Source organism: Pezoporus wallicus, unplaced genomic scaffold (genome assembly GCF_028554395.1).
Source record: "Pezoporus wallicus isolate ANWC-B61680 ecotype Strahan unplaced genomic scaffold, APGP_CSIRO_Pwel_v1 contig_4322, whole genome shotgun sequence".
Classification (NCBI taxonomy): Eukaryota; Metazoa; Chordata; class Aves; order Psittaciformes; family Psittacidae; genus Pezoporus; species Pezoporus wallicus.
Genome location: NW_026637224.1, coordinates 1402062 through 1416018, shown reverse-complemented (window position 1 = coordinate 1416018; position 13957 = coordinate 1402062). Strand labels below are relative to the sequence as shown.

At 43.6% G+C, this 13957-nt stretch overlaps 1 protein-coding gene across 3 annotated transcripts in view; it reads left to right on the top strand.

The window, feature by feature from the left end:
* The first annotated feature begins 2730 nt into the window (after positions 1-2730).
* Positions 2731-13957, top strand: part of TMEM161B (transmembrane protein 161B) — a 39432-nt gene continuing 28205 nt past the window's right edge. For all 3 annotated transcript variants that reach the window (XM_057404288.1, XM_057404287.1, XM_057404286.1), the window contains exons 1-2: positions 2731-2841; positions 12823-12926. In XM_057404288.1, coding sequence (XP_057260271.1) covers positions 2839-2841; positions 12823-12926 — 107 coding nt within the window. In that variant the 5' untranslated portion in view covers positions 2731-2838. The remainder of the gene's footprint in view (positions 2842-12822; positions 12927-13957) is intronic.

Genomic DNA, 13957 nt, shown 5'->3' with positions numbered 1-13957 from the left:
CGAACAGTAACCGCTTCAGAACGACAAACAGTCAATAAAACAAGGAGCACTTTAAGTGGCAACTTTGGAGCCCCCAGTTTGAATAGTCTGCTGTGTTCCTGTTTGGAAGAGCCTGTGCTCCAGTTAACATGAGTACTCTATACACAGAGACACATACATGTGTGTGTGCATGGCATAGCAGTGGGAAACAATATAAACACAGATGTACAGAGTTAAAATAATTTGTTCATAATTTTGTAATATGATAGGTTGGGAGTGGGGATTAATATCTAGAAAACTCAGGCCAAACCAAGGTACACACAAAGACGAACCCACAGCCCCTGTAGTCCTAAATTCCTGTCTCATGGCATGGCATTCCAAGTGAAACGAACACAAATGCAAGCGTCTCCTTTTTGCCTTGGTTTCTTGTGGAAGTAAGTCATCAGTGGTACTGCACTGTAAACTCTTGTGGATGTGGCAATCTGTCTGCTGGTGATTTCTCATTCTGTTTGGAGCCCTGAATCAAACATGTTTGTAAAGTTAATCTCAATTACAATTACACTGTCTGTAGGACAGAACTATCATATGTGGCCCAAACAGACACACTCTTAAAACAGGAACTTGCATTTCTCATCTATCAATCATGAAATACCAATGCACACACGACCAGACTTAAACAGTCCCACTACTCACAGAACTGGCTTAAATGAGTGCAGCACCCACACACCTAAGTCAAAAGAACCTCTGAGTAAACCCCTCCCACCTTATATGCTAAGTGCCTATATTCTTATTTTAAAATGCTGGGAAATACCTTTATTGTACTCAGAAGATTTAGGTATTCATCTAAATGAAAACGTTCCATTCTGACATGTTTTTTTTCCAAAAAAAAGAAACTAATGAGCTCTCACTGGATTAGATTTTGATGGTTTTGTCAGCATTTTTCTTCAATATCCTTTCACATTAGGCTTTAAGTGAAGGTTTTCTTAACAGCTTTCACCTTACAAAAAAGAAAAGTATTCCCAAAATGGGATTCGGACCCTTGACAGGAGCAGGAAAAATATGGTAAAATTTTTAGGGGGCAAGAACTGCACCCCAGTTCCAGTGCGTGAATAAGGGCAGATGATTCATGATTTGATTCAGACCCTCTGAATGACTGTCAGAGGCAGTTAAATCTCTTTGGTAATTAGCCAGAGAGACTCTGGAGGCATTCAGGCCATCCAAATGTGAACTGCAGGATTTATGGATATACTGTAAGTGATAAACCTGGTGTTAAATTTCTGATCAGCTTTTGGAAGTCTTCGAAGCTGAGTCTGCTTCACTATGTGGAAAATATCCTGAGCTGCTGAAGATGCTCTTTAAATTTTCTCATACGTCCAATGAAAGGCAGAACTTCCACAACGGTAGGAAAACTGATAAGAAAACTCATTTCTTCATGCCGCTCGTTTATCCTTCACAGAGTAACAACGGTGCAGACGGAAGTTCTTTAAATGCATGCCTGTATGTGATTCAGTCACTAGTGTGTTTTATATTTTGGCTTCTACTAGACAACTGAAAACCCAGCACGTGGTGGGAAGCACAGCTCTTGTTCTTTTATAGAATCCCAGACTAGTTTGTGTTGGAAGAGACCTTAAGCTCTTCCAGTTCCAACCCCCTGCCACAGGTAGGGACACTTTCCACTAGACCAGGTTGCTCCAAGCCCTGTCCAACCTGGCCTTGAACACTGCCAGGGATGGGGCAGCCACAGCTTCTCTGGGCAACCTGTGCCTGGGACTCAGCACCCTCACAGGGAAGAACTTCTGCCTAAGAGCTCACCTCAATCTCCCCTCTGTCAGGTTAAAGCCATTCCCCTTTGTCCTGTCCCTACAGGCCCTTGTCCAAAGCCCCTCTCCAAGTTTCTTGTAGCCCCTTTAGGCACTGGAGCTGCTCTAAGGTCTCCCCTTAAGGAGCCTTTTCTTCCCCAGGCTGAACAAGCCCAGCCCTCTCAGACTGTAAGCGGACCAGAGACTAAACGGCGAACATTCTTTTGCCTTGAGGAGCCGCAGGCGCAGACACTCCGCACATTTCCCTCAGGTGTTAAGGGCTCCGCTCCCTTCCCCACCTCGGCGGCACATCGGGCAGGCCCATGAGGAGGCGGCTGGCCCCCTTCTCCCCAGGCTCGCTGGGAGGGCCGCGATGCACCCTCGGGGCTGCCCGGTAACAGCCACGCCATCAACCACCACACACCCACAACCCCAGACTGCGCGAGAACCTGCACACCCTAAACCACTTCCGGTCTTACCCCTCCCCCGTCCCTCCGCATGCGTCTCCTCGACGGCAGGCCGGACGGGGGGAACGCGAGCAGGGCGCATGTGCAGGGGAGCCACCGTTCTGCCTGCCGTCCTGCCGCTGAGTTGCCCTGTCCTGTCTCCCGCTCCCGCTTTTGTTCCCGTTCCGCTCCCGCTCATCTCCTAGTGCACGCTAACTCCGCCACCCTGCGGCCTCCAGCAAGGCGTTTAGCGCTCGACGCGACCGCTTCGCGTCACGTGGCCGGGGTCGTGCCTGCGCCCCGGCTGAGGCGAGCTGCACACATAGTGCCTGATGGGGCTGGTGTATATACCCTTACAACGGACCGTCCGCTCCGGCGGCGGAATTTTTCTCCGATTATCCTCTCTACATCGGGGGCAGAAGGGTAGGTGTGGCGGTGTCTGCCCCGCCCCCAGAGTAGCTCGTCCTTTTCCGCGCAGGCAGTTGGTTAAACAGCTGAGGGGGGGCCTACGTGCTGTGGGGTCCTGGCGTGACCTCGGCGACGGGCGGGAGCCGGCGGCGAGTGTATGTGCTGCGAACGGCGCCGGCCCGGGCGGCGGCGGCGGCTCGGGCGCCATGGTGAGCCCGCGGGGCCGGGAACGGGGTGAGCCCGTCGCGGGTGCTCCTGTCTGCTTGGACTCCATGATGTGGCTCTGGGGATCGGGGGGTGGACGGGTGGTACCGGGGAGCTCCGTTATTAGCGCTCATCTGCTCTGGTGTTCACTACACCTGGTTCATTCTCGGGTTAGTGGCATGTGCGGTGATAACACATGGGTTACTTGGCTTGGGAAGAACCCTGCCTCGGGTTACGTGTCTCGACAGGTGTTTTAGCACTGACAGGGCTCAGTTTCTTAGGTGTAACACAGAGTAAATGGACCCGTAGTAGCAGAAGAGTGAAATTTGGCCAGGGTTATTCCTGCTAACGATACAGAATCATACCATCATTGGATGGCTTGGGTTGGAAGGTACCCCAAAGCTCATACATTTCCAGTGGCCTCCCTCGTGCAGGGACACCTTCCACTAGACCAGGTTGCTCCAAGCCCCGTCCAGCCTGGCCTTGGGCACTGCCAAGGATGGGGCAGCCACAGCTTCTCTGGGCAACCTGTGCCTGGGACTCAGCACCCTCACAGGGAAGAACTTCTGCCTAAGAGCTCATCTCAGTCTCCCCTCTGTCAGGTTAAAGCCATTCCCCTTTGTCCTGTCCCTACAGGCCCTTGTCCAAAGCCCCTCTCCAAGTTTCTTGTAGCCCCTTTAGGCACTGGGAGCTGCTTTAAGGTCTCCCTGGACCCTTCTCCAGGCTGAACAAACAGACTTCTTTCCCTATAAAGATAGCTGAATTTTATATTTACGTCTTCATTGCCATTTAAAACTCCAAAGTTGCTTGGCTCTCTTAACATACTTTACAGATACAAGGTATATGGAGATCCATAGGGATACTTGAGTGCAGATATAAAAACTTATTTTGTATGTGGTGTTAATACATATATTTATTTTCCATGTGGATGTGAATGGCAGCGTGCTGTTTAAACTATGGCGACATAATGTTTGTTCGAATGATGGAAGTCTTGCTTAGGGAGTAAACTTCAGAGTTATACTTTGGGTAAAGTCTGACTTTAAGCTCTTCTGATTCTAGTAAGGTTATTTTAATAGTGTATGTTTTGACATCTGAAAAGAGCTGCAGAGTTACTTTTCTCATGATGGCTTTTCCTCTGTTCTTTTATATTTTTTTTTTAATCTTTTTTCTGTAGGGATTAGAGTATTTAATCAAAGTCTTGAGAGATTCCTGTCATTTGTAGGAGTGTATGAGTACTGTCACCTAGCTATGTGGAGCTACTCTGGGATATCTGGAAGCGAATACAGCTATTTCTCTTAGTGTAGTTCCTCATTTAAATAAACTGAGTGCTTCCTTCTGTTGCCTGATTGAATTGGAAAATCAGGTCTATTTTTTTCGCTAGCTGCTGGCAGCATGGACAAATAATCTTTTTGTGTGATTCTATGACATAAGCAAAGTGAAAAGATGATAGTCTGCTACTTTTATGCTGCTTGGAATCTGTATTCTCCAGTTCCAAAGCAAAAGGAGTATGAAATATTCAACAGGTTCTTTTGCACTGAGAGGGCTGTAAATCAAGTCACCAGAATAATTCAGTGGTAGCACTCTGCCAAGTTGGAACCAACAGGACTCAGAGTCTGTGTAGCTCTGAACTAATTTTACTTGTAATTTAATAATATGTTGAATGTGTACTGGTGTTTTGCACAGCAAACATTCTGTATTGGCTTCTTCAGTAATAATGCTAATTCTGTGATCTTATAAATGCTCTTGATCCAGTCATAGAGTTTCTAAAGCAATAATTTGATTTTCCTAATGATCACTAGTTCTATAGTCTTTGTGCTAAGAACCTTGGTGAAAAAAGAAGCAAGACTGTCAGGTAAACTGCAGTTGGCTGGCTGGAATGTAGTTTTGGTTTAAACAACACACCTTGTTTCAGAGGGTGTCATGTTGCTGGTGACTGCTTCCATCTAGCAGTTTATGGCTCTCCTTTGAGCATGTGGAGAGGTGCTGGTCAAGAGAGAATGGAGGGAAGACCCGCGGAGGTGAGCAGTTTGGTGGTAGTCCCAAATTCCTTGATGTTCTTTGAGCTGCTTTATATGTCTTCTGTTCATCTCTGCTGTGTTGTAAACAGTGGTAGGTGCAGGAAAAAAAATCAGGCAAGACTTGGTCATAAAAAAAGAAAAATCTGAATTTTGAAGGTGTCTCTTGGCATTGATTTCTTTCCCAACCTAATCTTTAAGAATGTTTGATTTTTACAGATTATAAGATTTGAACTGCCTCTGATTGCTAACTACACAAGGTATAATTCTGACTATAGCTATTTTGTGAAAGTCGTCTTCATTTTTTGCTTTTGCAAATACAGCTTAATGGACATACACATACGGAAAAAAATTTTGCATATGGAATAGACTCATTTAATAGCATGAGCAGTAATATGTCATTTATTAAATGCATTTCAGACAGGTTGTATCAGTGTAGCTTCTAGGTTTCACAAATGCCATTGCACTTTTGGAACTGCAGAAGATAAAAGTATTTGTTACAGTCTCCTGGAGACCTTACAGGTCGGTACTTATTTAAAAGCTTTTCCATTTCTTCTTGAAAATTCACAACTTTGTTAGTATATTTGCATGCTACCACTGGAAGAGATTGATATGCCGTGAATTAACATCTGTAGAGTACTTCAGCGCACTTGTGTAAAAATCTTGTTTTTACAAGACTTGCCACTTCAGAAAGTAAGTAGCTGGCATTGTGCTGCTGAAGGTGAAGTTGTAAATTGGATTCTACCAGCTGCTTTTTCAGGCATGCAGTTATATTGCTGCTGCAGTCCTGGTGCATACAGCAGTTGTCTTCAGCTCAAGGCCTTTGTCTTGCAATGGAGGAGGTGGTTAATGTTAGAGAATGAGTAATTTAAAAGTCCTGTGTTAAGCTGGGTGCTTGAGTTATTTCTAGTATCTAGGTATGAGATAAGGGAAAAAGGGAAAAACCTGCCTTGCTACTACAGATGTGGGAGACTAACCTTGGGCAAGGTCAAAATGAGGAGACTGGAGTGGTATCTTGGCATAAAGCTGTTAACCTTGGCTGTCTTTGCTTTGCATGTTCTGTAAATCAATTAATGATAAAATGAAAAATGTACTTTAGGGAGAAGTACTTTTAAAATCAGTTACTTTCTTTGATTACTATTCTGAGATAGCTGCTGGTGTATTATAACTACACTTGACTTGTAGGTAAGAGTATTGCAACTTTATCGCAACTGCTTACTCTTACTTTTTGTTCTAATTATCAGCAACTGTAACTCCAGTTATGTGGTAAAAGGTATAGACGGTGAAAACCAGAGTCTAGGTATAAGCTTACTGAACCTTATACTGTTGCCTGTTGGGCCTGTCATCTTTTTTTCCATGATTTTAAGAAATCTGTCAATCTTGCCTTTAATGTAGCTGTTACCGCCTCTCTTCTAGACCACTTAGTCATTCTCTGCTACGTTTTATTAAAAGCTTTCTTGCAAAACATGTGCTTTATTGCACAAGCAAAAGTTAGAGTCCATATTGAAAGACCTGGAACTGAGCACAGTGCTCAAGGCTTGACCAACCTCAACCAAAGACCTTTCTCTGTCACAGAGGCGCAGCCATACTGCAGTTTATTGGGCATCCCTTAGTGGTTGTACTATTTCAGTCTCATCTTTGACAGTGAGGTTGCTTGCCAGCCTCTGTTTTGCAGCGAAACTGTCTCATGTAGTTGTGTTTTCTTTGGGCCATGTACTTCTTGGCATTATACAGATTGACAGAAAGGTCTCTGAGTAGTGAGATATTGACTTCTCTCCCCAGTGCCTTGAATTTGGGTTTCAAATTCCAAGCTGCGAAGCTGGAGACATGGATGTATGTAGAATCAGAGTGCCAAAGATGTTGTAGAACAGATCCAAATAATGTTGTTTATGCAAACTGTTCTGCAATTGCAGGCACTATTTAATCTGTGCAGCAATTCCTCACCTCTAAGAGGTGAACAATGCTTCTGTTACTTTTGAGTCAACTCTGTCAATGAGTGTGTGGTCAATTACTTCAGCATAGATCTCACTGGGTGATGGGTTGCTCACCAGAGGCCCTCAAAACCCCCATGTGATTGTGGACTTTTCCTGTATCCATCTTCTTCCTCAAGCACATCTCATGCTCTGTTTAGCAGGGCTAGATTTTTTAAGTTGTGGATTTCTGGCTAAATTGTAAAGTCTGTGTCTTCTAAATTAGAGTAATTCAAGTAGAGGCTGTAAGACGTTGGTGGGAACCAATACCTAAAGCTTCATTCATGGTTTTGGGTTTAAACCATTAGTGGCAGGGGGAAGACTTTAAAGTATGTGGGAGACTTGATCAAGACAGAGCCTCAGTTGGAATGAACCCTATGGCTTTGTGTGTGTGGAAGAACAAAGATGTGTCCTGGTGTTGTAATAGAGATCGTTCGGGATGTGGTAGATTTTTCCAAAGTTTATTAGTAAACACATAAGCAGTGTATAACCACGCAATAGAGAAAGAATAGAGTTGGCAAAATGTGCTTTGCACAAAGTGTGTTATTTTGAGTGGGCATAGCACTTACCGTATTCCCCTGCTATGTGTTCTTGGCTGATTGCAAGAAGAGTAATGCAGTAGAATTTTTTAATTTCAAGTGACATATTTATGCAGTTAACGTATTGCTCATGGTTGATTGCTAACCTTCAGGAGTCAAGAGAAAAATGTCATCATCAAGGAGTGAGTACATCCATTTTTTAATTGCTTAGAGTGTAGAGAAATACCAGAAGGATATTTCCACCACAAAAGTCAGTTTTAAAATTAAGATTAAAGATAATGTTTTTTGAATCATTATTTTTAAATGGCTTCAGAATTGCTAGGTTGTTTCCAGTGGTAAACTGAAATATTTTTGCAAGTATTTCTATTTTTAAGGAAACCATCAGTAACCTTTATAGGGGTGAATATAGTGAATTCCAAATAAAAGAGGGTAGGGAGGGAGCAGATCATGAGATGCTCAAATTTGACATCCTCAGGACAGTGAGAAGAGCAAGCAGCAAGCTCACTGCCCTGGACTTCAAGAGAGCAGACTTTGGCCTCTTCAGGAACCTGCTTAGGAAGGTTCCATGGGATATAGCCCTAGAGGGCAGGGGGCCAAAGACTCTTGGTTGCTATTCAAGGATCACCTGCTACAAGCTCAGGAGTGTTGTATCCCAACTAGAAAGAAGTGCAGCAGGAGGGCCAGGAGACCTCCTTGGATGGATAAGGAGCTGCTGAGGAAAATTCAAATGAAAAAAGAGGCTTATAATAAGTGGAAGCAAGGACAGGTGGCATGGGAAGAGGGATGTTGTCTGGGAAGCTATGGACCAGGTTAGGAAAGCTAAGGCCCAGTTAGAATTAAACTTGGCTAGGGATATTAAGGATAACAGGAAGGTATTCTACAGGTACATAGCAAATAAAAAAACAGACTAGGGGGAATGTAGGCCCCCTCAGGAGGCTCTCGGGAGAACTAGCTACACAGGATTTGGAGAAGGCTGAGGTTCTGAATGACTTCTTTGCCTCAGTCTTCACTGGCAAATGCTCTGACCGCTCCGCCCAAGTCTTGGAAGGCAGATGCAGGGACTGTGAGAATGAAGACCTTGGGCCCACTGGAGGAGAGGAACTGGTTCGAGACCATCTTAAAAATCTGAATGTGCACAAGTCCATGGGACCTGATGAAATCCATCTGTGGGTCCAGAAGGAGCTGGTAAATGAAGTTGCTTAGCCACTGTCCATCATATTTGAAAAATCATAGCAGTCAGGTGAAATTTCTGACAACTGAAAAAGGGAAGTATAACCCCCATTTTCAAGAAGGGGAAAATGGATGACCCAAGGAACTATAGGCCAGTCAGTGTTACCTCTGTGCCTGGCAAAATCTTGGAGCAGATTCTCCTGGAAGGCATGCTAAGGCACATGAAAAACAACAAGGTGCTTGGTGACAGCCAGCATGGCTTCACTAGGGGGAAATCCTGCCTGACCAATTTGGTGGCCTGCTATGATGTGGCTACAGAATGGATAGATAGGGGTAGAGCAGTTGATGTCATCTACTTGTGCAGTGCGTTCAACACTGTCCTGCATGACATCCTTGTCTCTAAATTGGAGAGACATCAATTTGATAGGTGGACCACTCAGTGGATAAAGAACTGGCTGGATGGCTGCACACAAAGAGTTGTGGTCAATGGCTCAGTGTCCAGTTGGAAAAAAGTAACGAGTGGTGTCCCTCAGGGATCGGTGTTGGGACCGGTCTTGTTCAACATCTTTGTCGGTGACATGGACAGAGGGATTGAGTGCGCCCTCAGCAAGTTTGCCAATGACACCAAGCTGTGTGGTTCAGTTGATACACTGGAGGGAAGGAATGCCATCCAGAGGGACCTTGACACGCTTGTGAGGTGGGCTGATGCCAGCCTGATGAAGTTTAACTGTGCCAAGTGCAAGGTCCTATACCTGGGTTGGAGCAATCCCAGGCACAGCTGCAGGTTGGGCAGAGAAGAGATTCAGAGCAGCCCTGCAGAGGGGGACTTGGGGGTGCTGGTCAATGAGAAAATGAACAGGATCTGGCAATGTGAGCTCGCAACCCAGGAAGCCAACCGTATCCTGGGCTGCATCAAAAGGAGCATGACCAGCAGGTCGAAGGAGGTGATCCTGCCCTTCTACTCTGCTCTCAAGTGACCTCACTTGGAGCATTGTGTGCAGTTCTGGTGTCCTCAACATAAAAAGGACATGGAACTGTTGGAACAAGTCCAAAGGAGAGCCATGATGTTGATCAGGGGACTGGAGCACCTCCTCTATGAAGACAGGCTGAGAAAGTTGGGTCTGTTCAGCCTGGAGAAGAGAAGGCTGCGTGGAGACCTCACAGCAGCCTTCCAGTACCTGAAGGTGGGCTATAAGGATACTGGGGAGGGAATCTTCATTTAGGGACTGTAGTGATAGGACAAGCGGTAACAGGTTAAAACTTGAATAGGGGAAGTTTAGATTGGATATAAGGAAGGAATTCTTTAAGGGTGGTGATGCACTGGAATGGGTTGTTCAGGGAAGCTGTGAATGCTCCACTGCTGGCGGTGTTCAAGGCCAGGTTAGACAGAGAGCCTTGGGTGAGATGGTTTAGTGTGAGGTGTCCCTGTCCATGGCAGGGGGGTTGGAGCTGGATGATCTTAAGGTCCTTTCCAACCCTAACTATTTTATGATTCTGTGATTCAGTGGCTTAAGATGAAATGATCCTGATGGGTTCACTTACAGCTTAAGGCTTCACTTGAGTAAAGGAATGGCTTTCTGTAGGTGCATTTTTAAGTATTCTTTTGAATTGTAAGTATTTTAGCTCACTGGTGGACCTGCTGCCCTGTATAAAACCTAGCTGCCTTAATTTGCATCACTTTCCTTCCTGTTACCTTGAGTTGGAAAGGCATTTTCTTTCTCTTACAAATAGGAAATCCTGGGAGTAATTGAAGAGACATACTAGCACCTGGTTAGTTAGTCTTCCTAATAAAAATGTTATTTTAGAGAAATACTAATGTAAATTTATGCTGACATAGTGAATTCTGACGATCATGGCTTAGTCGGCAGGCCAGTGAGACAGTGGTTTTGGGTGGCTGTGGTTAGGCTTATCATGAGGTGGTCAGCATAAACAGTTGATTTTAAAATGCATAATTCATTTTGCAAACCATATAAACTTCCTGAGCAGTTCAGCCATTTAAATATATTATGCAGGTAACTTGTTTTAATAACACTTCCTTTGATTTTAAGTTCACTTCCCCTTAGGTAGGAGATTGGTTTGAGTAATTTTATGCACAGGACTCCAGGATGGAAAGAATCCCTAATGAAGGTAGAGTGTTTAAAATAATACAGAGAGCTTTCAATCCTGATCTTGATCCCTGGTCTTGGTGACACAGAGCATCAGCAAAAGTGAAGTCTTACTTTTAAGGTATGTCAAAAAACTGATGGGACCAATGTAGAAGAGCAGTAGAAATTTCAAGGAGGGAGGATGTGGAGAGGCTTGAATACTGAAGAAACTTAATGATATGTCAAAAAAAAAAAAACAACTCCAAAGGTGTTATTTCAAATTATACTAAATCTATATTATATTAAAAAGTATTTCTAACTGATACTTGACATTTTGTTATGAGATGCATGATAACATATGCTCATGGATACTGAAAGGTAATTTATGTTGTTCTAATCTCCCTCAGTCATGTTATATTAAGGAGGGTGCTCGACATTACCTGTAAGATTTCATCTGCTATAATTTTATAAGAGCAGTATTGATAAAATTTCTGATTTATTTAAGTGAAAGAAAGCATTGAAGGGAGAAAAGATAAGAACTTTTCCTAAGTGCAGCATATAAGACCAAAGATGATATTGCTGCTAAGGAGGAGGGCTGACAGAGAGTGGTGGATCCGCAGGTTAATACCTGGTTGCATAGCAGGTGTTGACAATAGGGAATTGCGTTGTATGACTATAAGACCCTCTCTGAGATGCAAGGACTGCTAGGAAGGGACACCTTCCACTTGATTAAATAGGGCAAAAGCTGCGTCTGTCCTGGCCTTGAACACTGCCAGGGATGAGGCAGCCACAGCTTCTCTGAGTAATCTGTGCAAGGGCCTCACCACCCTCACAGGGAAGAACTACTTCCTAATGTCTAATCTATACCTATCATGAGGCCAACATTGTGAGGGAGAAGCTCTTATACTACTGTGGAGGCAGTATTCTCACAGGAGAATGGATAATTGGTACATAAACTCTGAATAATCCTGAAAGATACAGCAAGGCCATGAGAGGCCCGAGGAAGCTTAAGCAAGCAAGATAAGAAGAAGCTGGAATTCACTGAGTTAATGAGAACTGTGGACTGTTGGCAAGCTTTCGAGGTCAAGTTCCCACACCTGTGCTTAACCAATTATATGTTAGTCACTAAGGGTCTTCAAGACATGTATCCAGTCATAATATGCCAAATCACTGTAAGTGCATGTAAGAAATAGTATATAAGGAGTTAAGGCTTTGAAATAAATGGCAGTCGCTTGATCATATTGATCATCTCTGCGTTGTCTGTGACTCCCACGTCAACATACTACTTCTGGGGAACTGGCACGTGTGGGTGCATCTCTGACCTGCCTGCATGTGGCATGGGGAAAAAATGGGCTGTGTGAAATTGCAGAGCTATGATTTAATTGAGATAACAAAAACTTGGTGGGATAGCTCATGCAAGTGGAGTGTTGCTATGGATGAATGAGGGCCCTTTAGAACAACTGGCTGGGACAGTGAGGTTGGACTTGCTCTTAAGTGAGAGAGCGATGGGGTTGCATGGAAGTCTGCCATGGGATGAATAATGAATCATCTGAGAGCTTATGGGTAAAGACTAGAGGACAGAGCAATGTGGGTGATGTTGTAGGTGTCTGCTGTAGACAGCCTTTATCACGAATAAGGAAAAGATAAGGCCTTTCTCAGACAGTGGGAGGAATACTCAGGTTTCCAGGTACTAGTCCTGTAGGTTATTTTAACTATCCCTGTATCTTCTGAAGAGAGAACACAGCAGGTCACAAGCAATCCAGATCTTTTGTGTGCTTTGATGGCAGTTTCCTAACACAGGTGATTGAAGAGCTCATGGGGAGAGGTGGTCCACTGTGTGTGATTCTTGGTGTGTTTTCAATTGCATGTTTTTCTACATTTCCTTCTACCTCTCTGATATTTTTCCTTTTTACTATTGCTTGTGATGTTTTCAGCTCAAGTGCCAGATCCTGACTGTGAGCTGGGATGCTAAAATGAAGCTGTGCTGATTGTGATTGGTCTGTGCCCTCCCTTCGCTTCCATACCTGTGCCTGGAGTTCAGTGAGGAGCAAATGCTCTGCATTAATCAAAGGCTGAAATTTCTTTACATAGATGTTACAAAAAATGTTATTCCTACCATGCAAGGTGTTTATAGTTATTCTTTTTCTAAGATACTTCAGCACTTCTCTAAAAGAAATACTGACTTGTTATTAACTTATTCCTCTACAGGGTGTGATAGGTGTACAATTGGTGCTTACCATGGTAATGGCTAGTGTCATACAGAAGATCATACCTCATTATTCTCTTGCTCGTTGGCTTCTCTGTAGTGGCAGGTAAGATAAGAAACAGTTGCTATATGGTGTGTGAATATGGTAATGCAGTTATGCATTCAAGTAGTAACAGTAAAACATACCGATTTAGGTGGGTTTCTTGAAAAATAATCTGATATTCTTTTTTCTTGTAAAAAAAGAAATAAAAAAATTAATCTTTAATTTACTACCATACCATTATGACACCTGACTTGCAGGCTCAAGGTATAAAGACACTGTTGATGTAAAAGAGCAAACTTGTTTGCTGCTATTAATTGTTTTAGTCATTAAGTTAATTGTTGCCCAACTCTTCTGTTACTAAAGGTACAAGCTACATATGTTAATATTAAAAAGCTGAGCTGAGTACAAGACACTGAAGAATAGAAGGATTTTTTTCACTGCATTGCCTCGGTGTTCTTGATAGTCCTGCTGATTAGCCATGCATATAAAGAGTGCTTAGGTATTGATTAGAAACTAGCCAGCTACTACACTAATCTGGACTGTTTTACATACAGAGGGTAGATTGAGATTAGATTTTAGGACAAAGTTTTTCCCTGTGAGGGTGGTGAGGCCATGGCACAGGTTGCCCAGAGAAGCTGTGGCTACCCCAGCCATGGACCGGGCATTCTGGATCCCATCCCTGGACAGGGCTTGGAGCAACCTGATTTAGTGGAAAGTGTCCCTGCCCATGGCAGGGGATTGCAACTGGGTGAGGTTTAAGGTCCCTTCCAACCCAAACCGTTCTATGATTCTATGATTTATTAAAAATTCTATTCTTTTACAATTTCATGGGATTAGTATAAAATTCCGTACATTACTTCCTCATAACAATAGATCAAACAGACATAATGAGTTACATGGGAAGCATTCCCTGTTTGGCTATATGCATAATAACAAAAACCAGCAGCTGTTTTGAAGATATATATCAATATCTTCAATATTAAAAGAATTGGAGATGCTGTTTTTTTTGTTCTGGAAGAAAAAAACCCCTTTGATTAAAAGGTAGTGTGCTGTCTTTTCTAATTGTTAAAATTCTGTGAATATCAAATCTCTAT